The 25,851-nt window shown below is 42.4% G+C and overlaps 1 protein-coding gene across 11 annotated transcripts in view; it reads left to right on the top strand.

Moving 5' to 3' along the window:
- UBE2E2 (ubiquitin conjugating enzyme E2 E2) overlaps positions 1 to 25,851 on the top strand; it is a 369,862-nt gene that overhangs the window by 207,975 nt on the left and 136,036 nt on the right. For 5 of the 11 annotated variants that reach the window (XR_004484369.2, XM_033431977.2, XM_049710135.1 and 2 more), the window contains exon 4: positions 11,971 to 12,098. The exons of the other annotated variants lie outside the window; for them this stretch is intronic. Coding sequence is in view for 4 of the 5 variants with exons in the window: in XM_033431977.2 (XP_033287868.1) it covers positions 11,971 to 12,098 (128 nt within the window). In the remaining variant the exon portion in view is untranslated. The remainder of the gene's footprint in view (positions 1 to 11,970; positions 12,099 to 25,851) is intronic. 11 annotated transcript variants of the gene reach the window in all.

Genomic DNA, 25,851 nt, shown 5'->3' with positions numbered 1-25,851 from the left:
TTCACTGTAGTTTATGTGTCATGAGCTTGATATATTCTTGAAATACTTAAGAAATTAGTTATTGTGGAAGTGACCTATCCCACGTGTAAATGGAAAAGAAAAACTTAACATCATTCATAAATTGAAATATTTGGTTTCAGTTGTACTCAGATTGAAACCATCAAAGAATCAGAATGAATGTAGTTTTATGATTGTCAGATTTACCACCAGAGCCCCAGGTTTTCTCAATACCACATCTCAGTATTCTTGTAAGGTTCGTAGCTTCTTTGCACCCATGTTTGAACACTCACCACACCACACAGCTAACTCTTCTTGCCTTCATTTTAAGGAAAACATGAATATTACTAGATTTGTCCCCAAATAATTGTCAAATTATTTTCATCAACAAGGAAATCTGGTAAGAGTACAAAGTTTGGGGAGAGAGCTCAGTAACACTTATAAACAGGTTGATCAAAAGGAATATTTTCTGTTTCTTGACAGTGAGTTTGCGATGTTTTGCTTTTTATGTGTGATTTTTAAACAACCCGTTGTTCTTATAGGCTACTTCTGTGGCTAAGAAACTCTGTTCCCTAATGTACATTCCAGAAGGAAGCCATGTGACTGAATTCCTTACTAATTGGTTATCACATATTGTGACTTGCCAGATGCAGGAATCCAGGGACTAAAGGCATACAGAATGTTCTCATAACAACTGTGCCAGGAGATACTGCCAAACTCAGGGGCACCCCTCCCCAGGGTCTGAACCCTGGAATTACGCTAGGGATTCTCATGGATCAATGTTCGGGAAATGAAATGAGAATTTTAAGTGAGCCCTCGTGCTGGCCAGCTGCCCAAAGCCTCTAACACGCCAGAAATTAGGAGAGGGAACCTTGGGGACCTGGAATGAATGCTACACCCTCTTACAATGAATATTCTCCAGGCTGTTCTCTTAGCAGCTGTCTTCACCCCTCCCCTCAAGCAGCTTGCAATCCCCGTCCCATGACGCCAGCTTTTGAAAATGGAAAGATAGACCTTTATTTTAACATGTTTAGTAGATTAACATCTTCAGCCAAAATGCCTTGTAGATCCCAGCCCCATCCCACAAGCCAGATGTACGACTCCAGTACCATGGCTCTCTCAGCGACCTGCCCAGTCGCAGCTTCGGTGGCCTTCAAGCCTGCCGGATCTCAACAGTGTATCCAGATGAGCCACTCATGGAGACAGAAAAACTCTATTTATTAATCCTAGACGTTCTTATCTTTTTCAATAAACACCTAATAAGATGTAAAATAATGACCTGCATGATATCCATGTTAACATTTGTACCCCAGAGTCTAAACAGACCAAAGGGTTCGTACTGTGTGAACAGAAATAGTTTAGCATCAAAAGGAGAAAACTGTATTTCTTGATAGAAAGGAAGTGGTCACAGATCATGTCAGTCAAACAAATCTGTCAGGGCTTTGAAATACACAGCTGTTAGGTGAGATACTGAGGTAAAGGGTAAAAATAAGATCAGACTCAATGTTGCAGTCTAGTTACGTTGATTTCTGTTAGACTGGTAAATTTCACTTTTTAGGAGACTAGTTTTCAGATATTAAATAGCTATAAAGAGTTGAGTTATTGTTTGACTTGGACTGGGGGGGAAGGCATTTCCTACCATTTTGTCCCCCCCAATTCCTTTCCTGCTCTCCCTAGAACTGGTCCTTGTTGACCCCTGCAGGGCTACAGCTGGGTATTTAAGTCCTGAGATTTTTTAAAAATGGTACAAATGATCTTTTTTACAGAACAGAAACAGGCTCACAGACATAGAAAACAAATTTATGGCTACCAAAGGGGGGGAAGTGGGGAGGTGGGTTAGATTGGGAGATTGGGATTAACACACACACACCACTATGTATAAAATAGATAACTAATAAGGACCTACCGTATAGCGCAGGGAACTCTACTCAATACTCTGTAATAACCTATATAGGAAAAGAATCTGAAAAAGAGTGGATATATGTATATGTATAACTGAATCACTTTGCTGGACACCTGAAACTAACACAACATTGTAAATCAACTCTACTCCAATAAAAATTAAAAAAAAAAAAAAAAAAGTCCTGAGACTTGTTTGTGGTCAGACAGCCCGATAGGCTGCTGAACCAAGCACAGGAAATTTGAAGCACCTAGAGGCCTTTCTTCAAAACCCTTTGCTGCTCACATTGTAGTTAGAATTCTAAAGATAGAATGGACTGTTTGGAGACTGAAGTCTAGTGTAAAAATGCTGGGGTTTTTAGGCCAGCTCTTAAACCTCCGAAGTCACCTGACCTGGCCGTGTGTCAGCTGGGTATTCTGAAGCATCAGATGAAAACAGAATCCACCCTGGTGTTGGCAGGCAGCCGTTGTGCCTGTCGGTGAATTAGAGTTGTTGGAATACCATCCATCCACTTAAGCCTGAATCAGAATCAGCCTGTTTGAAAAAACTTCCTCCACCACACTTTAATTTGCATATCATTTCATTTTCTTTGGTAATACATCATATCAAGTAGCCACAGCAGTCAGCATCTAACATAATTAAAAAGCAACAGCTCCTTAGATGTAGATTTTTTTTTCTTTTTTTTTTTTTGGCCATGGGGCTTGTGGGATCTTAGTTCCCCAACCAGGGATCGAACCTGGACCCTCGGCAGTGAAAGCACAGAGTCCTAACCACTGACTGCCAGGGAATTCCCAGATAATAGATTTTCTCCATGCCCTAGTCAACTCCCTCGTGGTAATATCAGTACTTGCCAGTTTTTCACCCCACCTCTCTGGCCAGTGCCCATCTTCTGTGGGGACGGAGAGCTTAATGTGGAGGATATGTCACCGTCTCTCAGGAGGCAGGCAAAGGGTTGTGTTATTGCAGAAAAGCCCACTGACCTGGTTCTCATGTTCACGTGCCCAGAGTAGCCCCCAACATTGTGGATCGGGGACACTGATTCTGCCTTATTTTTAAGTTAGAGTGTGTTCGAGATGGCTTTGTGCTGTGGTGGTTGAAAGACAGCTGTTTAACTATACAGCACTTGAGGCAGTATGATGAGCTAAAGATTTTAAATATGTTTTTGCATTACCAGAAGCAGGGACAGCAAATAAAACTCTCCACCTGGGTCCTTTGAAACACTTGTATGTATTTACCACTGCTGAGACACTCGTGTTCAAGAACATATCATATTTATTTACATTGAAGTTCCCCAGTGTTCATATTGTTAGTTACAATTTAGATTTTAGTTCCTTGCCTTTTATGTTGTTAACTATAACTTTAGATTTAAATGTGGTCTGTGTAATACATGCTGTGAAAATAAAACCTGTCTGGAGAAAGACAAATATCATATGATATCACTCATACATGGAATCTAATTTTTAAAAAATGATACAAATGAGCTTATGTACAAAACAGACTCACAGATATTGAAATTATAGTGAAAATCAGGCAGAGCTGATTGCAATACATTAAATTAAATAAATAGAAGTTTTAATGAGCTAAAGAAGAGTACTACAACATTTCTAAATTTTAAAAAATTTAATTCTGTGACTGATACGTATATAGAATTAATTTTAAATTTTTTAATGACTGTGTGGCTTCTTGTATCAGCAGTTGACATTATTTCATACCTGCAGGCTTTGTGATAAATTCTGAGTGTTAAGGAAGATTTGTTTTCTGATCCTCAGTGTTCATAAAGACATATAAAGCATTTTTATGAACTCCCACGTCCTCCTGTGTGTAAGGAAGAAAATGTTGCTGTGAAATATAGTTTTAAGTCTCCCAAAGTGCCTTATTCAGGAAGTTGAGCTTTCTGTGTTTCTTCTATAGTATCTCCTTACGAAAGTTTGTGTTACAAGCCTTTTTTCTTTTCTTTTTAGATATCTAAGCTTTTTATCAAAAGAAAGAGAAAACTTTAAAAGACAGAATTTTGTAAATTAATAACCACCGGATCATCTTCTTCTCAGCCTGGATCCCCACCAGATTGCCCTCCAGAGAGGCAGAGAAGGAGGTCTGCTCTCTGGTTTCTGATTCCTCCACTCTTACACAGTTTGCCTGGAGTCTTTCCGCCCCGATAAAATGTGGTTTGAAAAAACTTCCTCTACCACACTTTTATTTGCATATCATTTCATTTTCTTTGGTAATACATCATATCAAGTAGCCACAGCAGTCAGCATCTAACATAATTAAAAAGGAACAGCTCCTTAGATATAGATTTTTTTTTCTTTTTTTCCTTTTATTTTTTGGGCATGGGGCTTGTGGGATCTTAGCTCCCCAACCAGGGATCGAACCCAGACCCTCGGCAGTGAAAGCACAGAGTCCTAACCACTGACCGCCAGGGAATTCCCAAATGACAGATTTTTCTCCATGCCCTAGTAAACTCCCTCGTGGTAACATCAGTACTTGCCAGTTTTTCACCCACCTCTCTGGCCAGTGCCCATCTTCTGTTCTAGCCATTATCCTTATGGCCATTGACAGGCGACGTGTTAGGCCCTCGTTTCTTCTCACTCTGTCTCCCTCTCTGAGTGATCTGAGCTCTGCCTGTGGCTTCACTTGCCACCTCTGAGCACCAAAGGAATGAATGACCTAGTGGACAGATCATAAAGACACCACTCCTATGAGGTTCATCTTAGCTTAGGTTCCCCAGAAAAACAGCCTGAAGCAGCAAGCTGTGTGCCGTTCCTTCATCGGGGGATAGCATCCCAGGAGGGAGAGGGACCAGAAGTGTGTAGTTTGGTGGGAGGGAGAGCGCATACGTGTGTAAGCTACTGGGACTGCCCAATCCTATAAGGTCACAGGCCAAGGCATCCTCTGAACTGTGTCCTAAGATTATGCACTGTGAGAGGAGAAGGGAAGAAGAATTTTTCCCCTGCTGCCTGTCCCCCACTGGTCAAAGGTTTCCCTCCAACGTATTACCTCCTCCACACCCCCAGGTAGTTGATGGGTGGTGTGAAAGTGTAGCTCCAAAGCCATGTCAACTCAGAAGCCATGGAGTGAGAGGCAAGAACTGCCCCCAGGCATGAGCAGGCACTGCCAGACTAATACCAGGGACACCAGTACTGATGAAGCAGCTGAAACAAGACAGGAGAGGGTGCGAGAACCTCAAGTGGTACGTCCAGGGCTCCAGGATCATCTGCCCCTTTACCACTCAGACCCACCCATGCCAGACACCATCGCTTCCGTACTACGACATGGGGCCTCAGCTTTTGTGAGAGTGAGACGCCCTCACTTCCTCCCAGCGACCAGAGATCCAAGTGCAGGCAGTACCTGAGTCCCCTTTAAGGGGAAGCCCTGCTGTAATCACATGCCAGAGCCTTGAGGCAAGAGGAGAAACAAACTAGTTTCCACTGCTGCAGCTCGCCTGGAGACTCAGCACCACGATCTGTCACCCGGTCCAGATTTCCTTCACCGGTAGCAAATTGGTCTGATTTGAATTGCTGGCCTGCTGAGATGACCCAGACCTTCTTCCCTCCATTGTCTGAGCCCTTGGTTGCCTTGTTGCTGTTGAGCCGTAAGTGCTGAAATCTCCCATTTATGGTTACCACTGGCTGTGGAAGCACCTAGACACACCCTGATGAATCCCTCGAGTTCTGGACACATCTTCTCCTCCCTCACTGTGTAGCCATAGTCTTTGCTGCTCGTGATATCAGGATGGAACATCCCCAGCAGTCACCTGACCACCTGTTTTCTGCTGGTGTATTGACACAGGGAGTCCAGAATGACCAGGAGATGGTCAGAGCTTCAAGTTTATTGGAACTTGTGCGTGTCCCCTGGAGGAAACAATCATCCCCCACTCCTGCCTAGGAATCAGGACTTCTAACTTGGCGAATACGAGCGTTGTGTGGATGGGAAACACAAATTTTGCAAGTGGGTCCCTGGGATTGATGATGACAAAGGCCAATCCTGTTTTCATCCTTTGGTTACCAGACCTGAGTATCGTAGCTCTCGGTAATGCAGACCAGATATTGAAGCCATTGCTTCAATACCTATACCACATCCTGGAGGGCAGGGCTCCAACTCTGCAGGAAGTTATCCTAAGATGCCTCTTGGGTTACTTTTTAGTAGACCACTCTCCCTGCCTGTTGGGCCAGCTTTGAGGATGAGTCATTGTCAGACCGGTGGATTCTAAGGTTCTGGACCCATTGCCACATTTCCTTTGTTATAAAATGGGTGCCTTGGCCTAAGGTGGTGTTTTGTGGAATATCCTATTGAGAAATCAGTTATTTTATAAGCCCAGGGACAGTGGTGGCAGCACAAGTATTGGGAGCTGGAAGCCAAACACTGTGGTAAAGACAAATCATTGCCCCTCTTCCCATGGAACTGATCTTACACCAAGTCAGTGATGGGTCTTCTTGAGTAATGATGCCGTATCCAGGGCTTGGTATCAGTGTCTGTGGCTGGCAGGTGAGACATGTAGCAGTTGCAGTAACTTTTCCAGCATTGGTGAGAGGAAGAGCCTCTGCCACTCTCTTCACAGGCCCATGGTATCAACTCTCTGCTGGCCTGAGCGGGAGGCCGGCTGGCAGCCCTAGAATGACTCGTCCTGTCCACCTTTTGTTGACGTTTGACAGCACACATGTTGACATTTTGGGGGATGCTTCCTGGTGGGCATTAGCCTGAAGCACAGAAAGCACCTGACCTGTGCCACCTGCATCCATCCTTCCCAGACCTCCTCAGCACATCCTCTGTCCCTGTTGTTCCCCAGGCCCCTGACCAACTGTCCGTTCGCTGCTGCCCCGGAGCCAGGGTGCGTCTGTAGCCCAGGCCTTCCCTCCGCCCACGTGGCGTGAGTGCCCAGGGCTGCCCTGTGTCCTCACCCGCCACGCTTCCTTCCCACGGTCCCTCAGGTCCACTGCTGAATGACCCTGCGGTGTAGCCCCAGGTCACTTGGGGCTCTGTCTGAATTCCTGTTTTCTCTGTCTATTGATCACCCGTCGTATGGGAGTCTGGGTCACCTGTAAATGTAATTTCCTTGTGCCCTCTGAACGTACTTGGGCCTAATCCCAGGTAAGCCATTTCCACCCTAGAGTGGGTTTTTTCTTTGCCCATCTAACTTTATGTCAGAGGGTCATTTGTTGACCATGGTTGGGTATGCCAAGGCCCTGGGCCCCGTAACATACTAGGGGCTGTTTTTTAAACGGAACGTTGTTCTCTGCCCCAGAACCCCAGGGATCTGCGGTGTGACGTCTCTCTTGGCACTCCTTAGCCATCGAGGATAGGTCTGCACCCCCAGATCCATCATCGTCTAGATGTGCCGCAAAAGTCTTCTCTATCACTTGGGTCACTCTTGAAACTGGCCGCCGCCAAGTCTCTGATAAATGGGTCCGAACAGTATTATAAAGTATGGAATGTGCATGTGCTCCACAATCCAAAGAGGCCCACCTTTTTCTTCGCAGTAGATGTTGAAAGAAGCAACCTGTTCTTTTCCTTAGAGAGGATGTTCTCAGCCCGTCCTGGAGCCCTAGGCTTCTTAAAAACGTAAGCAGCCGTTTTTTGTGGTGTGTGGTGTTCGTGTTTCACTAGGCCCACGAGGCTGCTTCCCATTTCTTGCTCCAGTTAACACGCGGTCGTCCGTATAGTGGACTAGAGTCACGTACTGTGGAAAGTCAAGATGGTCCGGGTCCCTGCAGACTAAGTTTGGAGGGAGATCGGGAGAGTTCACATCACCAGCAGACAAGGGAGTAAGTCGCCTATCTCTGCCCATGGACCGTAATTGCCATATTCGCACAAATAGCTGGGTGCCCAGTGCCAGAAGCTGTATAACGTCATCTCTAGCACAGCAAGTTCTATTCGGGGTTTCCACCACTTTTAGCTTGCAGTGGTCCATCGTTATTTTTTCTGCAGGGTCATTAGAAGTATAGAAAAGACGGTAGAAGGAGGGACCACTGCTCTTCCTCTCTAAGGCTTTGGTAGTGTTCTCATCTCGGCAGGTCTTCCCAGTATACACGGTATTGCTGTTGAGTTACCATCTTGAGTGAGGAATACACTTGCGGGGGAAAGTTTCAGAGGCTTCTACTCAGTCCTTCACACCCGAATGACACTTACTCCCCATATCAGAGACCCATCTGAGGGTCTCCCAGTTACACACTTGAAGTCAAGAAATAACTCCAGTCGCTCCCTCGCCCCCATAAGGCCCCATTCGAACCGGGACATAATGGCATTTAGGATTCCCCAGTATTGGTATGGTTTGGAGCCCTGATGTAATAGTCCTCAAAATGTCTAGAGTCCTTTCCGCAGGGCACAGTCATCCATGCAGAAAAGTTCTTTGCTCTCTTCCCCGTTACACGTGCTCTTTTCTCTGCCTGATATATTTCTCTCTCCCCTCTTTCCTTAGGTATTGCCTGACCTCCCTGACGAGGGTAGATCAGTCGTATGTTACTATGGTACCATGTGCCTCTTCTCTGCATTACTTAAAATAATTGTAGCTTTGTATTAATTTTCTGTGTTTTTCAATGAATGCCAGTCTCTTCCTAAGGTCCTTGAGGGGAGTGTCCTTCCCTGCTTTGCGCTCTGCTCTCTCCCTAACTTGGTACCTGCATCGCAGACTAGGAGCTTAATAACTATTTGAGGAATGAGTGAATCGTTAGGTGGACGGGACAAAGCAGTGGAGAACCCTGGCCTCAGGAGCCCCATTACTCTAGCTTAGCGATTCTCAGAAGCCCTCCCCAACCATGTTTTAACATTTCTAATATCAATTGCTTTGGGCCGGGTAGCTGTTGTGAGTTCAGTTGTTATTGCCTGTGCATGCAAAAAAAAAAACCAAACAGCAAGCAAACAAAAACTTGTAAAAAGGGTGTCAGCAGCTCGGAAGAAAATTCCACGGACAGTACTAGAGCAACAGTCAAGATACACTGCGTCAGCAAGGCTCTTGATGACACAAAGGGCCATGTTTGCGGTCAAACGGTCATCTTGGAGCTGAAAAGTGAGGCGGAAGATTTGAAATCTGAACGTGAAGAAGTTCTAATAATAATCCATTATTTGGCTTCCATAATATCACTCTTGAGCACAAATAAAAAGATTAGCATATATCATGTTCTGCTTATCATGAGAGCCCATTCAATAAGTATGATTTTTCTGTGATAAGAAATCAGTTATAGTTTAATTTGGCCATTTTTAAATTTCTTAGTGGTTCAGAGTAAGAGCTCATCATCATTTTAGAGTCAGTGCAATGTGATATTATATACAGTGGTCTTCAGGGCCTCTGTTAACATATATGGCCTCTAGGGTGAATTAGAAAGAGGCATTTCTTTCTCCAGGGCATCCTTGCAGCTGGATGTAGGGGTCAGGGTGTCAGGCCCTCTCCACCAGCTGTCTTTGGGAAAGGGAACCAGCAGTACCGTGCATGGCCGCTTCAGCTAGCCTCAGCTTTATGAAGAATAATTTTCTTTCACAATTCAGAACAGAACATTCTCTGTAGTTTTAGGCACTGCTGTCCTGTTCTAGCATGGTGTGACTTGGAAGAAAAGTCACAGGAAAACTTAGACTATATAGCAAAGTGAGTATCATTCGGAAGAATAGGTTTCTATTTCTTTAATTTTTATTTTATATTAGAGTATAGTTGATTCACGATGTTGTGCTAGTTTCAGGTGTCCAGCAAAGTGATTCAGTTATACATATACACATAGCCATTCTTTTTCAGATTCTTTTCCCATATAGGTCATTACAGAATACTGAGTAGAGTTCCCTGTGATAAGTTTCTGTTCTTAAAAAGCATTCTCTTTAAGGCAGTTTTTTTTTTCTAATGGATAAGCCTATTGTGGAGAAGTTTTGATCTGAGAATATCAGGGTGTTTCTGGGTAGACAGGAAGTCTAGCAGAATTTCATTTTGATTGAGACTGTCCGGGTCAGTGACCTCATAATCTTTTTAGAATGAAACTCTGGCAGTGAAGCATTCCAGTCCCACTCCTGGGAACTTTGGTCAGCTCCTGAAAGGCAGGCGTGCCTTTGATGTTTGATGTAGCCTTTGATATTTATGTCAGTGTTTTTGTTTGACCATATACTCTGGAACTGCTTTTCATACTGCTTGTGTCAAAATTTAAATTTCTACAACTGTACTTTGCCGCAGCAGCTAAACCTAATTCACTCACTACAATTAAGATGTTGAATACAATTAGGAAATGTTCTACTAAATTAATACTTTTATGCAGGGCCTGCCATAAGGATACTGATAAGAAACTAATCAAGGAGGATGTTAGTTCCTGTTGTGGGAAACATTCAAACTTACATTAAGTACTTAGATTCTAGATACCTTCCAACTATCTGAAAGGCATTTCTGTTATGAATTGGAAGGTTTATAATTTCTCTTTTAGGTCTATAATTTATATTCAAATCTATCATCTAATTTTATGTAAAGTAGCTTTTCCTGCTTACGATTCCCTTCTCCATCCCCCAGTCTCACTGTAGGACAGACAGAGAAGTGTACTTTGCAGTAACCTGACCTCTGATTGCTGTCTGGGAGCACAGGTAATTATAAGAGATTAGAGGGGAAAGCTGCAACTCAAGAGATTAGGAGAAGCAAATCTGGCAGAACCACCATCTGTGGTACCTGGTAGGAAAAATCGTGTGTTTCAGTGCACAAGTCCTGTTTGCATCTCAGAGTAAACCACAAACTGAAATTTTCGCATCTTTTTGTTACCGACCAGAGATCTTGGCTTCCTTAATCAAAAGAAATGGATCAGAGGCCAGACAAGAAGTTCAGGCAAGGCTTTATTGGGGCCCCTGCTGCAGCAGAGGGGATCAGAAACAAGTAAAACGTTCCCTTGCTTGCTCGCTCCCCAAGGGGGGACGAGCTGGTTCCTTATGTGGGGTGAGGGTAGGGATGTGTCTGGGGGTTGGGCCGGAGGTGTGGCTTAGGTGGTCTGCCCACCCTTAGGTGGCGCTGAGTGCAGGGGGCATGCACAGTGCCCTGCTTTTGCTCCCGGCTCTTCAGAAGTGGCAGTTGGGGTTTTTTGTGGTCTCTTTGTATCTTCTTGTCCATAATTTGCCCCAACTGTGCATGCACACAGCTATTTTTAGTCCCTTACCTTATAGTTACTTTGTATTTTGTTGCTGGAGGAGACGTTTTTCCAGGTGCAGGCACTGCAGCAAAGGGTCCCAGGTCCCAGCCTGTCTCATTTTCAGTGCTTTTTAGAAGTGTGATGTTATCCCTCATCCAGGGGAATCCACAGTATTTTATTAATATGGGCCTCTGACCTTACCGCCCTAAAGTATGCCATTGTAAAATATACAGGCAAAAGGAGTTTGAACTGGAGAAGTTTAGGGTAATTCTTCCCATTTCAGAATGTCAGTAGAAATATTCCACCGTAAGTGTGCACGTTACAGCTAAAACCATGGAAATGCTCATCTCGCACCAGTAGAAAACATTTTGTGCATGAAAGCGTTCATGGGGGATTTTTATCGTTAGCCACATTATTACGCATCAACAGACTGCTTACATGGATTTCTTAAAATTCGTTTAAAGAAACAACAACAGATCCTTGTTTTGACCATTTGATCACCATTAATCACTCCCAAATCACAAAACGGTCAGGAGGAGTAAGTGGATGGAATTCAAGCATTTGCTTCTCGTTTTTAGCTCTCATTTTAGACGTTTGCATGGGATGAGAATAAGGAGCCATGGGATTTTGTGAGGTTTTTATTACATCTGCTTACATTTTCTCTTTCCACCACTGCCCATCACTGATCATTAAAAAACAATTATCCTGATTTTTTATCTTGATTGGGAAAACTGTCGTCTGGTTCAATCTAATCTTTTTGGTATGTGACTCGATCTAAGATTTGAACAGTTGCAGTCCCGCTGCTGGTTATTTTTCCTGGGAGACTGAGAGGCAGGGAGAATCATCACACGTCGTGGTTAATCAGTTCTGAGAATTTATCTCATATAACCCTGCTTTGAATTAACTGAATAATCCAGTAAGCAGCATTTTTAATATCTCACATAGGGAAAGACTCAAAGCTGGCTAACAGTGAAATTTCCCATTTTTCACTGGCAGGAACCCCAGCCCCATAATGGGGAAGGTCCCACCAGTGCGAAGGCCCCATATGGGGGCCCCTCCCCTAGTGAGGACATGTGCCCCCGAAGAGGAGTCCCCCTGGCCGCTGGCCCCTGCCACCCCACCACGTGAGTACAGCCACGGCTCTGAGGACCTCAGCACGGTTTCCATTGCTTGGTGGCCGTTTGTCTGATGTGAGAATTAGCCAGACCCTCTTCCCTTTCATCCCCTTAAACACTTCAGAAAATGAGATGTAAGCCTCCTTTGGGTCCCTTTGCTTCATTTTGGCAAGTTTCATAGAAATTGTTTGGTTAGGAGGTGAAGGCTCTGGGTTGAGACTCGGCTTACGCGTGATTAGTGAAACAGTCTGTGGCTATCTGAGCAGTTCTGTTCCATGGAACTTTCTGCAGTGGTGGAAATGTTCCACAGCTGCACTTTCCAATACAGTAACCACTAACCACACGCGGCTACTGAGTGCTTGAAGTGTAGTGCAACTGAGGAATTTAATTTTTAACTTAATTTAATTTTAATTCATTTAAATTTAATTCTCCATGTATGACTAGTGGCTGCTAAATTGGACAGTGAATATGCCTACACTTAACGCCATGGGCCTGAGCTGTCTTTGAACATTTCTGCAGGTGTACCTCTCTACCTCTGTTCCCTTAATAACCCAGAAAAATCTTCCTTGTATTATATGCATTATTGTAAATGTGATTCTCTAACAGTCAGCAAATAATTAAGTTAAAAATTCTCGTCTCAAAATGTATTCACCCATATTGCCCTTATGTAGCTTTAATTACCTTATGGTCTTGAGATAAAACTATGAAGTAATATCTGTTTAAATATCCCAGCTTTATTTTCTTCTTCACACGTTTTAATTTGCAACTTCAATATATATATAGAAGTAATCACACACAGTAAAATAACTTTTTCATTTTATTATTCCTTTTTAAATGAGACTATAAAACATCCTACCTTAGTACAGTAAGTGCAGTGCTATTACCAAAACATGAAATTCAGCACGTACTCATTATAATACAGTACTTAGAAGTTTCAAAGTTTGGTTCAGATAGGTGGGTTATTGAGATTACAGGTTAATTAAATTTGTAGTTTTAACTACCATAGTAAATGTCCTTCCATTATTGGGCTATCATTAAAGATTGCTTACACCGTAAGATGTGAATAAGGGGACTTATGTGCGGGGTATATGGGAACTCTCTGTACTATCTGTGCAGTTTTTCTATAGCTCTAAAACGATTCTAAAATTTCTTAAAGTTTATTTTTAAAAACTGCTTACATCGTATTTTCTCATGCCATCTATTTATATTTGTTAACATAGCTGTGTGTGCATCCAAAAGAAGAATCATCACATCAGCAGTGGGTAGCACTTACATAAGTTTCACAACATGGCAACTTCAGAACATCCCTGAGAGATAATATTGTCATAATTTCACAGGTGAGGAAGCTGAGGCACGGAATACACAGGAATTCAGCCAAGGTTACTCAGCTGGTCAGTGGCAGGACCAGAATTTGAACCTAGCAAGTCAGTCTTTTAACCACTGAACTGTGTTACCTCTTAAGGGATCTCGATTATGCAGGATAAGTTGTGTTCTCTCTGCTATCAATGTAGCAAGCAAACTTTCCACTCTAAGAAATCTAAAATAAAGTAATACGGTAATAAATTTCTTATACAACTTGAAAAACATAGAAGTACGCTTTGTGTTACAGTGATTTCGATCTTATTCTTTATACAGTGGTTCATTATTTTTATGAGGAATATGTTCATATTCTCTTGACGAGAAATGTCTGTGTTAGTGGGGTTTTAAAAAATTGATGTATGTTTCATTAAGACAGTGGGTGGCTAAGAATGAAAAAAAAAGAGCAATATCTAAAGGGCAGGGGGGAGTGGATGTGGTTGGTTATCTCATAAAGACAAAGTTTTTATAAGACTAAATTTTTAAGGAACCTAGAGTAATTTGTGGCATAGTATTTTATTATTACAGGGTTATTTTACCATTTTCGTATCACAGTGCTTTGTTTTGTCATATGCCTGTTAATGCTGTTGTTCCTATACATTAAATTCTAGATCTTTGATTGTTACTTTTCATTGTGAGCAAAAGAGAAAATACTTTAACCCATTTTTAAAGAGGGGGTTGGTGTGAATATGGTTTAAAGGAAGTTCAGCAGAATAAATACCCAAAGTATTAACAACAACAAGAAACCCAAGATTAAAGTTTTAGCATACTTTCTCTTTCTTCATGTTCACTTCTCATTTATAAATAGTACAAATACATTATATATGAAAGTTGTTAAGAGACTGAATCCTAAGAGTTCTCATCACAAGGAAAAAAATTGTTTTCTATTTCTTTAATTTTGTAGCATAGGAGATGATGGATGTTCACTAAACTTGCTGTGATCGTCATTTCATGGTGTATGTAAGTCAAGTCGTTATGCTGCCCACCTTAAACTTATACAGTGCTGCATGTCAATTATATCTCAATTAAACTGGAAGAAAAAAGAAATTTTTTTTTAAATGGTACAAATTTTAGATGACTAGAACTGGTAGTTTGGGGATTTAAAAAATCCATTTATAAGCCTTTCTGAGTCCGGAAGGGAAATCACTGAAAATCCTAATAGAGTATAAATCAAGATATTGCCCGTAAGCCACTTTACAAAGCAAATAATAATTAAAATTTTAATTATAGGTTTTCCTGATTGTCGGCAACTGACAGAGCTTTCTTCTAGGGCACGATGTCACGGCTTTCTTTCCAGGGTGTATTTGCACACTGGCCCAGGAAGCACCTCTTAAGTTTTAAGATGTTAATAATACCTTGAGGACCCTCTTCCTGAGCGTCTCCAGAGTTGCTCTCGCAGAAGATAAATGACCGAAAGCAAATAGCTCAGCCGCCTGCCGTAAAATAACCTGAAAGAAACAGTTTTCTGCACTCTTGAGTTTCACAGTAGGGAGGCAGCATTTGTGAGATATTTGCAGATTGTGTAAAATTCTGACACTAAGTTCAGGTACCTGTTAGAATCCTAGGCTAACGCAACTTAACGGGAAGACTAAGCGCCAGTGTTTTACTTTCCTTAGTTTTGTACTATTTGGATTTTTTATAAGCAAATGAGCTTTTTCGATGCTCATTAGCTGCTCTTAAATTTGATTGATTTTAATACTCTGTAACTGATTTTTTAAAACTTTGTAGTACTTACATGTAATAATTTACTTCTTTCATATGGTATGTTTATTAGTTATTAATTTATAGCAGATTATTAGAAAGAGTTTATTATTTTGGAAGAACGAAAAGCCTTGAAAAAGAATGGTTTATTTGAAATGGTGCTACCCATGAAAGGAGTCCCAGTTTTAAAAGCTGAGAGCTGGGTTAGACCTTTAAGGGCATCTCCTATCTAAGTGCTTTCCATCTGCCCTCTGAAATCTGATTTAAGCCTCATGTTCTGCCTCGTGTCTTCTTTAGTCTCAGAGAACTTTAAAACAGAAACTATGGAATAAATTCTCAGAAAGCCTAAGACAACAGAGTCGTAAGGTAGAGGAAGCTAGCAAGCAGATGTGATAGGAGGAACGCTAGCGCCTTCGCCTACATAAGGACAAGGAGAACTGTCACCTCGTAAACCAGAGAGCATAGCCCACGCCCCCGCCTGCTGCCAGGGTCATCTGACAGCTGCCTTTCACTTTCGGGTGATGTGCGGGTATGCTTACATGAGAAATAATGCCGTGTAAACACACCTAGAATAACAGTGCTTTTCAAGCTGTATTTGAACTATGTGAAAGTCTTAAGGTGCCAATCTTCTTAAACTGCATAAAATGCAAACACTAAAAGAAAAGCCTACCTCCTTTTAAGCCGTACAGTGTATTTACTAATCTAGCTGCAGTTGATCTCAGATTCTTCACGTTGCACAGGAGATGTTGGGAACATTTTTGGTCTGCTTGGGTTCCATGTGGCAGTGTGCTTTGCTCCTTGATGGATGTATCAGAGATTCTCTCAAGTCAAGGGTGGAGACTTGATTCCGAAGAAGTCTAAGAGCTCACTAGGCTCGTCCTAGCCTTCTGCCATAGTCAGGGCTATCCCTGCCAAGAAACAGCTGACTGCAGGTTTTGCTCTCTCCTTTTTCTGGGAGACCTGAAACGCTGGCTTTCCAAAAGGCTTCCCGGCATGCAGAGTAAGTCGAGGGACAGAACTGTCAACAGAGCTGAAATTAAGCAATTCAGCTACCTAGCTGAACTCTCAGCGCCAACTTAAACGCCAATAGGAAGTGCCTTTTCTTTTTTTTTTTTTTTTTTGGTTACGCCGGGTCTCAGTTGCGGCTGGCGTGCTCCTTAGTTGTGGCACGTGAACTCCTAGTTGCGGCATGCATATGGGATCTAGTTCCCCGACCAGGGATCGAACCCGGGCCCCCTGCATTGGGGCGCAGAGTCTTAACCACTGGACCACCAGGGAAGTCCCGGAAGTGCCTTTTGCGTCTGCCAGACAAGTCAAGTAAACATGGGTAAATCAAAAAGTAAGGTAATCATGAGTCGCCTGTGTTTTACGTACAGTCTGATTTAATAACTCAGATTCTGCCTCATCTTTTGCAAGTGATGGTGTGAACTAGATCTCTCCTGCCTTAATCGTGGTGCCACACACGTTGAAACTAAACACAGATCGTGTGTGTGCTCACAAGTTATTGACCCCTCTTATGTTTTCAAAGCCTGCCAGCACTTTTTTGTTTTTTTTAATAAACAAATCGAACCATGGGAAGTTCCGTAAAGGCCAGCCTGGGCTCCTGGGACTCTTGTTCTTGAAATTTATTTTTCATCCTTCAGTTATCTAGAACAAAATGAATTTTTTTTTTCTTTCATAAGCACTCTGCTCAGAGGTGGCTAGGAACGATGAGAGACACTAAGAGCCAAACTTGTAACCAATGCATATAGCAGAATTACACTCAAAATTAGTTCAGCTGCCATTAAAGGTTGCTTAACTGATACATTTTAGTTCTGCTCAGGCTTCTGAGCATGAGAAAATAAGCGAGTGCTAAAAGAACCATAACGTGTTTACAAACGCACGCACGATTATGAAGCAACATATGCGTGAACCGAAATATGAGGAGGAAAAAAGAAAAGCAAATGCTATTTTACAGTAGGGGAGCTACATAAACACCCCCAGGGCCTCTGTACGAACCCTTCTATTGCTCTGAGGGCTGCTGCACAGACTCAGCGCGTGAGCCAGTTATCCGCGCCTCGGCCATTGTAGGTTGTAAGGGAAATGTCTGAAGAAGGTCTGCTAGCAGAGAGCTACTTTGCCTAACTTAATTCTGTATTCCTCAGAACTTGTGTCATCTGGGAAAACCACAGACCAGAATGAAGCCCCCTTCTCTCAGCATCTTTTCTGTATAATGAATCAAATAACTTTATTAGTTTTAAATGATCACAAAGAAAAGAAGAAAATATAAAGTTTACTTTGTGCTAAATAATTTTATTCTGAGTAGCTAAACGCAGGGGTCCTCAACTCGCGGGCCATGGACCGGTATTGGTCCGTGGCCTGTTAGGAACCAGGCCGCACAGCAGGAGGTGAGCGGCGGGCGAGCACGTGAAGCCTCATCTGTATTTACAGCCGCTCCCCATTGCTCGCAGTACCGCCTGAGCTCCGCCTCCTGTCAGCATGATGGTGAGTTGTATAATTATTTCATTATATGTTACAATGTAATAATAATAGAAATAAAGTGCACAATAAATGTAACATGCTTGAATCATCCTCACACCATCTCCTCCCCACTCCCCGGTCCGTGGAAAAACTGTCTTCCATGAAACTAGTCCCTGGTGCCAAAAAGACCGGGGACTGCTGGCTAAAAGGTTTCTATCCCCCTTGGTTTCAAATCCTGTGAGTTTGGGTGGGGGTCAGGTGTGTATCTCCAACTTCCTGGCAGGGAGGTTAGGGACTAAGCTGGCTGTCACCTTCATGGCAGTGCTGGGCAGCAGCAACCCAGTGGGTGACACTTCCCGAGTTATTTTATGATTTGGACCAGCTGTGATGGGTGGGCACTTTCAGCTGTTGAGCTGCCTCTCGGAGGTCCTTTGGCACACAGTTGGAGTCAGTGTGAAAGCCAGAGATACAGGTAAAGTGCTTCAGAAAACGCTGGAGTTGAAGTCAGAAGACCTGGGTTCCGGTCTCTGCCAAATCACAACCACCTAGATGACCTGATGGTCACTATGCCTTCTTGGCCTGCCGGGCAGGATGCGGGGGGTTTAGCTTAGGGTTCAGGCTCGAACCCTGGCCCTACCATCTCTGTCTCCTGTTTGCTCATCTATAAAGTGGTAGTGGTACCTACCTCGTAGGTTATATAAAACGCTCTCAAACTCTACAGTAAGTCCCCTACATACAAACCTTCAAGTTGCGAGCTTTCAAAGATGCAAGTGTGGGGCTTAACTAATGAAGACCTGATGGAATTGGAGGCCCAGAGAAAGGACGAAGAGAAGCAAGAGGAAGAAGAAGTAACTGAAGAGATTCACAACGCAGGAAACGGCAGGGGATTTTCTTTACTTGAGGCGGCGCTGTTAGTTTTTGAGGTACAGGATCAGAAGGTAGAACGGTACACGGAGGTTGCAGCAGCCGCTCAGAATGCAACCCAGTGCTACCGTGTCATCTATGACGAGAAAAAAAGAGCTACTACCCAGGCATCGCTGGATCGATTTTTCAAGAGGGTGGATAGAATTGAATCCAGCAAGGAACCAGATCCTGCGCCATCAGCGTCAGGCGTGAGTGACACTGCAGCTGGCCCTCCGCCCCCTATTGCTGCTGATCCCTCAGCTCTGCCATCTCCCACCTCCCCTCCCTCCTCCAGTCAGTAACTCTTCCTGCTGTTCCCTCGATGCCAGCCCCTGGAGGCCAGCTGCTGTACTGCACTACTGTTCTTTTCAAGGTACTGCACTGTTAAGATTAAAAATGTTTTCTTTATTTTTTGTTTGTTTGCTTTTTACGTATTAGATGTGTGAAAAGTATTATAAAACTATTACAGTACAGTGCTATATAGCTGATTGTGTTAGTTGGGTACCTAAGCTAACTTTGTTGGACTTAAGAACAAATTGGCCTTATGAGTGTGCTCTTGGAACTGAACTTGTTCATATGTAGGGGACCTACTGCATATGATTTTTGGTGTATAATAAGCCCTCTAGAGCTTCTTCTTCTTATTACTATTGTTAGGATTAATGAGATGTTTGACGGCATGCTCTAATCTTTATTGATATATAATCAGAGGAGATTAAATATATAGAAAAATAATATAAGGAGGATGAGGATAATACAAAGCTCTTTGGTAATTACAGGAAAGGGAGATTTTTTTCCATCAAGGTTATCATTGGAGTGATTTTGGAAGAGGTGGTTTTTGAGCTTGTCCTTAAAGGATCGTAAAAATTTGGACATGCCTAGGCTGAAGGAAGTGAAAGTGGTGAAGGACATTCCAAGGAGAAGTAAATACCTGAACAAAACAGCATGCTTAATTACTAAGTTACTATATTAATATCAAGGAATCATTACATTCATCCATCTTTTGACCATGTACTGTGTCCACGTGAACATAGCCTATTGTTTTAGGTGCTGGAAATTCTTACAATATTGTGTAATTCACAAAATACTTTAATTTCCACAGAGAACTACTGATGGGTTTTACTATTTTCATTTTCTAGATAAGGAAACTGAGGCTCTCACAGCAGTGATTGGTAGAAGGGGAAAACCAGTTGTACAAGCACTAAATTTCATGTCTGTCCACAGCCGTACGCTGCCTCCGTTAGTCTAAGTTGAAACAGTTTCAAGGCCATCAACCATGGAGTTGGCCCCAGGTTGCTTTCTTAAAATGTGTGCGGTATTCAGGAGGGCTGGAGAAACGATTTAGATGAGCCCCTGGAAATCCAGCACCACCACTGTAAATGGAACTCCACACCCACAAGTTGCCGGTGACAGACCTAGAAGGCAACCGCAAAGCAAGTGTGCTGATTAACGCTATGTGTGGTCTTTGCTCCATTTTGCCATAATTAGCAGAAGTTCGCTAGGTAGTTTTGATTCGGATGTTGTTGTCTTTAGTTTATTAAATTGAAACTAACCGGTAAATGAGTATCAGGTCTTAAGCTGTGCTGCAGTGTGTTCTTGATTCTTGACTCAAAGATATTTGTAAAAACAAGAAATTTTATATATTCATGTTAGGAAATTATAAATTCATACTAGTCAAGTAAAGTAGGCATCTATTCATAGACCATAGTATTCTGAACAATTTTCTAGTTACCATTAGTATCATTTACCTTTAAAAGGATTTTTCGTATGGATAAAATATCATGACTTGCATTTCTTATTTATTTTAGTTGATATAATAAGCCACAACTTGTCTTCTTTCCATCTAATCTGCAAGACAGATATTTCTAGCATTAGAAGAATTCATCATATTCCCATGATTATGCTATTGCATATTTGTTACATTTTAAATGCGAGGTGAATATATTTCTACTTGAAATGTCTTGATTACATTGCATATTCTGAAAGCTCACAATATTCCAATAAAACTGTTACTTCAAGAATAAAATGACTATGTGATGTGACATTTATATTAAACGTGATTTTCATTTACTCTATAAGGTTTTCCGAAATTATAACAAACTGTAATTCCATCCAGTTCTGGTTGCAGTGTAAACTTGGGAGTGAACTGATTCGTCATAAATACCCTACTCTGGGATTTACTTGGAATACAGTGTAACATATTTTTCATTTCTACTAATACAAGATTAGCATAATTCAGTATGAAATATTATATTGATACACAGCATAATTCAAAACTGTTTCCCTGTTGCTGTCACTGTGTGGTATTGATTCCAACTGGATGTCTTCATTATCTAATGTTTTCTCTACTTTATATGCTGATTATTCTTCATATTGCTAAGAACTGTGTGTGACTGTATGCCTTTGTTACCAAATGTGTATCAAGAACGTCTGTTGGGGGCTTCTCTGGTGGCGCAGTGGCTGAGAGTCCGCCTGCCGATGCAGGGGACACGGGTTTGTGCCCCGGTCCGGGAGGATCCCGCATGCCGCGGAGCGGCTGGGCCCGTGAGCCATGGCCGCTGAGCCTGCACGTCCAGAGCCTGTGTTCCGCAGCGGGAGAGGCCACAACAGTGAGAGGCCCGCGTACCGAAAAAAATTTTAAAAAAAAGAACGTCTGTTAGAATTTTGGAGGAGGAGTAGTACTTTCAAGCTGCCCATCTAAAGTAGGACACAAGCTTAAAATGCTGATTCTCTTTATGTGGTAACAAATGCCAGAGATTATTAAGTTTACTTTGAAAGACCAATGAATCTCCCCCCTTGGTCTCCATTGATAGTTTTTAACTATCTACACAGGCGTGTGATAATGTGTGATGAAAAACTGCAGCTTCTCACGCTCCTGTTAGCTCTGCATGACCCAGGCTGAGTCCTCAGGTTTCTGCACCCCAGCTCAGGAAACTAACCGTCTTGCCCCAGTCCTGGGTGCTAGGTCCACACCAGTCTCAGCAGACGGGAGGGGAATGTGTGGAGTTAGACACAAGACAAGAGTTCAGTGATACCTGGGCACTCCTAGGGCATGGAAAGAACGAGACCAATTCTCGACCAGTTATCAACACGGAAGAAGGTTGCTTTTGATGCCCAGCCACCTCATCTTTTGCACCCCTCACTGTCTCTTACACGCTACTGTCTGCATATCTGATAGAAGAGTCCTTTTACAGCGATCAGGTAACTTATCGGTCAAGGACTCTGGGGCCACTTAGCGTCAGTGTGACTTGAGCAAGTTACTGAACCTCTCTGGGCCTCAGTTTCCTTGTCTGTAAAACCGGGGTGGTGTATAATAGCACCCCATCCTGTTTGGGACGTAAAGTGCATATGACAGTGCCTGGTATATAGGAGACAGTATAATAAATTATTCTTATTGCAAATTAGATGGTTAAGGCTGTCTACAGGGGAGATGCCATATACACACCTAGAAGGGGTCAACAAATGTTGCAGTTATTAAATGTTCCATTCCTGAAGGACTTGCCTTTTCTTTCTTTTTTTATTGAAGTATAGTTCATTTACAGTGTTACAGGTGTGCAGCAAAGTGATTGTTTTATATATGGATATACACGCACATACATATGTATGTGTATGTATATTCTTTTTCAGAGTCTTTTCTATTATAGGTTATTACAAGATATTGAATATAGTTCCCTGTGCTGTACAGTAGGTCCTTGTTGTTTATCTCTTTTGTATATAATAGTGTGTATCTGTTAATCCCGACTTTCTAATTTATCCCTCCCCCCTTCCCCCTTTGGTAACCATAAGTTTGTTTTCTATGTCTGTGAGTCTGTTTCTGTTTTGTAAATAAATTCATTTGAATCATCTTTTTAGATTCTACATGTAAGTGATATCACATGGTATTTGTCTTTTCTCTGTCTGACTTATTTCCCTTGGTATGATAATCTCTAGGTCCATCCATGTTGCTGCAAATAGCAAATTTTCATTCTTTTTTATGGCTGAGTATTATTCCATTGCGTGTGTGTGTGTGTCTGTGTGTGTGTGTGTGCGTGTGTATATGTATATACCACATCTTTATCCATTCATCTCTTGATGGACATTTAGGTTGTTTCCATGTCTTGGCTATTGTGAATAGTGCTGCTATGAACACTGGGGTGTGTGTGTGTCATTTTCGAATTAAGAGTTTTCATATTTTCCTGATATATGCCCAGGAGTTGAATTGCTGGATCATATGAACATCGTGAATTTTTAGAGAAATGCAAATCAAAACTACAATGAGGTACCACCTCACACCGGTCAGAATGGCTGTCATCAAAATGTCTACAAACAATAAATGCTGGAGAGGGTGTGGAGAAAAGGGAACCCTCCTGCACTGTTGGTGGGAATGTAAATTGGTGCAGCCACTGTAGAGGTTCCTTAAAAGACCTGCCTTTTCTTATAAGTGCCTCTTACTCAGAACTACCGTTCAGTCTTCCCCCCCGCCAAAACACTCACATAAGGGAGCTGAGAGAGAAAAGTTGATAAACCACTAAACTAAACCACTTTTAAGGCAGGTTGACTAGTGGCCACACCCTATAGCAACCTTTCCTATTTAAATCACATTAATTGGGAGAATTCTAGTCAACCTGGAATTAGGAAGGAGAATCTCAGCCTGTAACCTAGATGTCCAAGTCAGTTTAACTTCTCACATCAGAGAAGATATGGCATCACTGTAAGCCAGGGAGAGACCCAAGACTTGGTGTCTGCCATACAGGGACTCCTAGTAACCAGGAGTAGCCATGACCCTCAGTCCAAGTCTCATGGAACATTTGGGCCATGAGACCCTCTTGCCAGTGACTTGAGATGGCCTGAGCTCCTGGGTCCCAGGATGCCAGACGTCTGCGCAGAGTAGCTTCTGCATCTGATGAGCTGCTCTCTTTCCTCCCCATTGTTTTTTTTAATTTTTGGCTGGCATTTAAAAACTGGTACCTAAGTTACTTATTATTTCTCCTTAATTACTACCCAGCATAATATAGTAACCACTGGCCACCTCATTATATTTCAGACTAAACCCATTTTAAGTTTATTCCGGTACAGTTATAAACTCCTTCATGCTGAGTGACTGTCATTTATTGTAACACACCTGGTCCTCTGTTTTCAACTCAAAAGAATCAGAGGGATCAATGCTAGCCATTTTCATTAAACCAATTTTAATAAATATGTTAAAGATCATAATATTCTCGATAAATTAAAACGTACAGAACATATGAACATTGACCTTCATGAAAAGATTGCATGTTTGCATATCACACATCACTGTTGTGGGCATGTGATACCTTGAAGGGTCGTAAAGCCCTGGCTTACATTTAGCAGAAAATCGACAACTCTGGCAGAGGAGCTTAGCCTGGCCATAGCACAAGAGAACAATCCTCTGTAACAGTAACAAGGGTGGTCTTTGAAGGGTAGGCCAGAAGCTGACCTGTGCAGTCAACAATATTGGCAACGTATTTTGTGTAGATGGTAGATTGACTGTTTAATCCACTATTTAAATGTGCTTGCTACTTTTTTCCAAGGGGACAAAATAAAGCCAGTATCCTACCTTTCATGAAAAACAGCTTAGTTACACTACCGTGTGATTGCAGTGTTCTAGAATAACTTGGCTCTGGAGCAGTAAGCCAATCTAGGAAGGATGTCTGTTTAGCATCTGAATAACATCAACTATTGATATACATGTTTGCATTCCTTTCTAGGGCCTTCCAAACAGGATACTATTCTAGAACCTAATAAGGATAGAGAGAGAACTATATATACATCCATTAGAATTAATTTAGAAATTTTATGGTGCTGAAAAATACTTCGTAAATTCTACTTACATCCAAAGCAAAACAAATTAACAGTCATCTTAAATCAACATTTAATTATGTAACACTCATTTCTTTAGTGAGTGTGAACAAGTAGCAGCTATTAAAGGCAAAGGTGATGTAGTGAGAAGTGCTTCTCCAGTTACTGTAATTGTGGGACGATTAAAGCACCTTTCTGAACTTCAGTTTCCTCATCTACAGAATATGAATAATACTTGTGCTGCTTACTTAGGGTTTGTGGTGGGAATCCAATGAGATAATATATGAGAAAATGCTCCATTAATTAGCAGATGTTTTTTGAACATATATATGTGAAATCCCCAATACAAATGATCCAATTAGCAATATAGACTCAAAGACTACAGCTACACATCTTTATCTTAGAAAATTATTTACCTAACGTCTTCTGAAAGGCAAGTGTGTTACAACCCGGGCTTTTACTGATTCTCGAATTGTCATCTTAATTTTTGTCTCATACAAAGGGATGCTGCTTCTTGTAATGCTAGCTGACACGTATTGACTTCTTATTATTATCCACATATTATTTTTATTCTTTGAGCACTATTTCTACATGTCCTATGATTGAATCCTCACAGCAGTCCTACGATGTAGGTACTGTTCTTATCCCCATTGAAAGAACTGAAACAGAATTTCTTTTTTTTTTAAACAATGAATTTATTATTTAACTATTTATTAATTTACTTTTTTGCTGTGTTGGGTCTTCGTTTCTGTGCGAGGGCTTTCTCTAGTTGTGGCGAGTGGGGGCCACTCTTCATCGCGGTGCGCGGGCCTCTCACTGTTGCGGAGCACAGGCTCCAGACACGCAGGCTCACTAGTTGTGGCTCACGGGCCTAGTTGCTCCGCAGCATGTGGGATCCTCCTGGACCAGGGCTCAAACCCATGTCCCCTGCATTAGCAGGCAGATTCTCAACCGCTGCACCACCAGGGAAGACCCTGCAACAGAATTTCTTAAAGAATTTCCCGGGCTTCCCTGGTGGCGCAGTGGTTGAGAGTCCGCCTGCCGATGCAGGGGACACGGGTTCGTACCCCGGTCCGGGAAGATCCCACATGCCACGGAGCGGCTGGGCCCGTGAGCCATGGCCGCTGAGCCTGCGCATCCGAAGCCCGTGCTCCGCAACGGGAGAGGCCACAGCGGTGAGAGGCCCGCGTACCGCAAAAAAAAAAAAAAAAAAAAAAAGAATTTCCCAAGGTCGCACAGCTAATGAGTGGCCAGAACTAAGACGGAACTGAGATCTGTGTGATCCCAGAACCCAGGCAGCTCAGCTACCCCCTGCAATAGGGATTTAAATCACACCAGATATAGTATAGTTCATCTCATATTAAACACCTTCCCGCCAAAGTCAGAAATGTCTAAAACTTTAGAACTGGTGGTGATACCATAAGTTTTCCCCACAAAAGGACCCATTAGATTTTGCTGGTTAAGGGTATCTGACAAATTCATTACCGGACTGTAAGATGAAAGTGTATGACTCAGGCACTTGAGAGACCGCTGGTGGTGATGCCGT

The sequence above is a fragment of the Orcinus orca genome, chromosome 5 (assembly GCF_937001465.1).
Source record: "Orcinus orca chromosome 5, mOrcOrc1.1, whole genome shotgun sequence".
NCBI classification, from domain to species: domain Eukaryota; kingdom Metazoa; phylum Chordata; class Mammalia; order Artiodactyla; family Delphinidae; genus Orcinus; species Orcinus orca.
The sequence above is the reverse complement of the archived record's forward strand: the minus strand, read 5'-3'. Positions and strand labels throughout refer to the sequence as shown.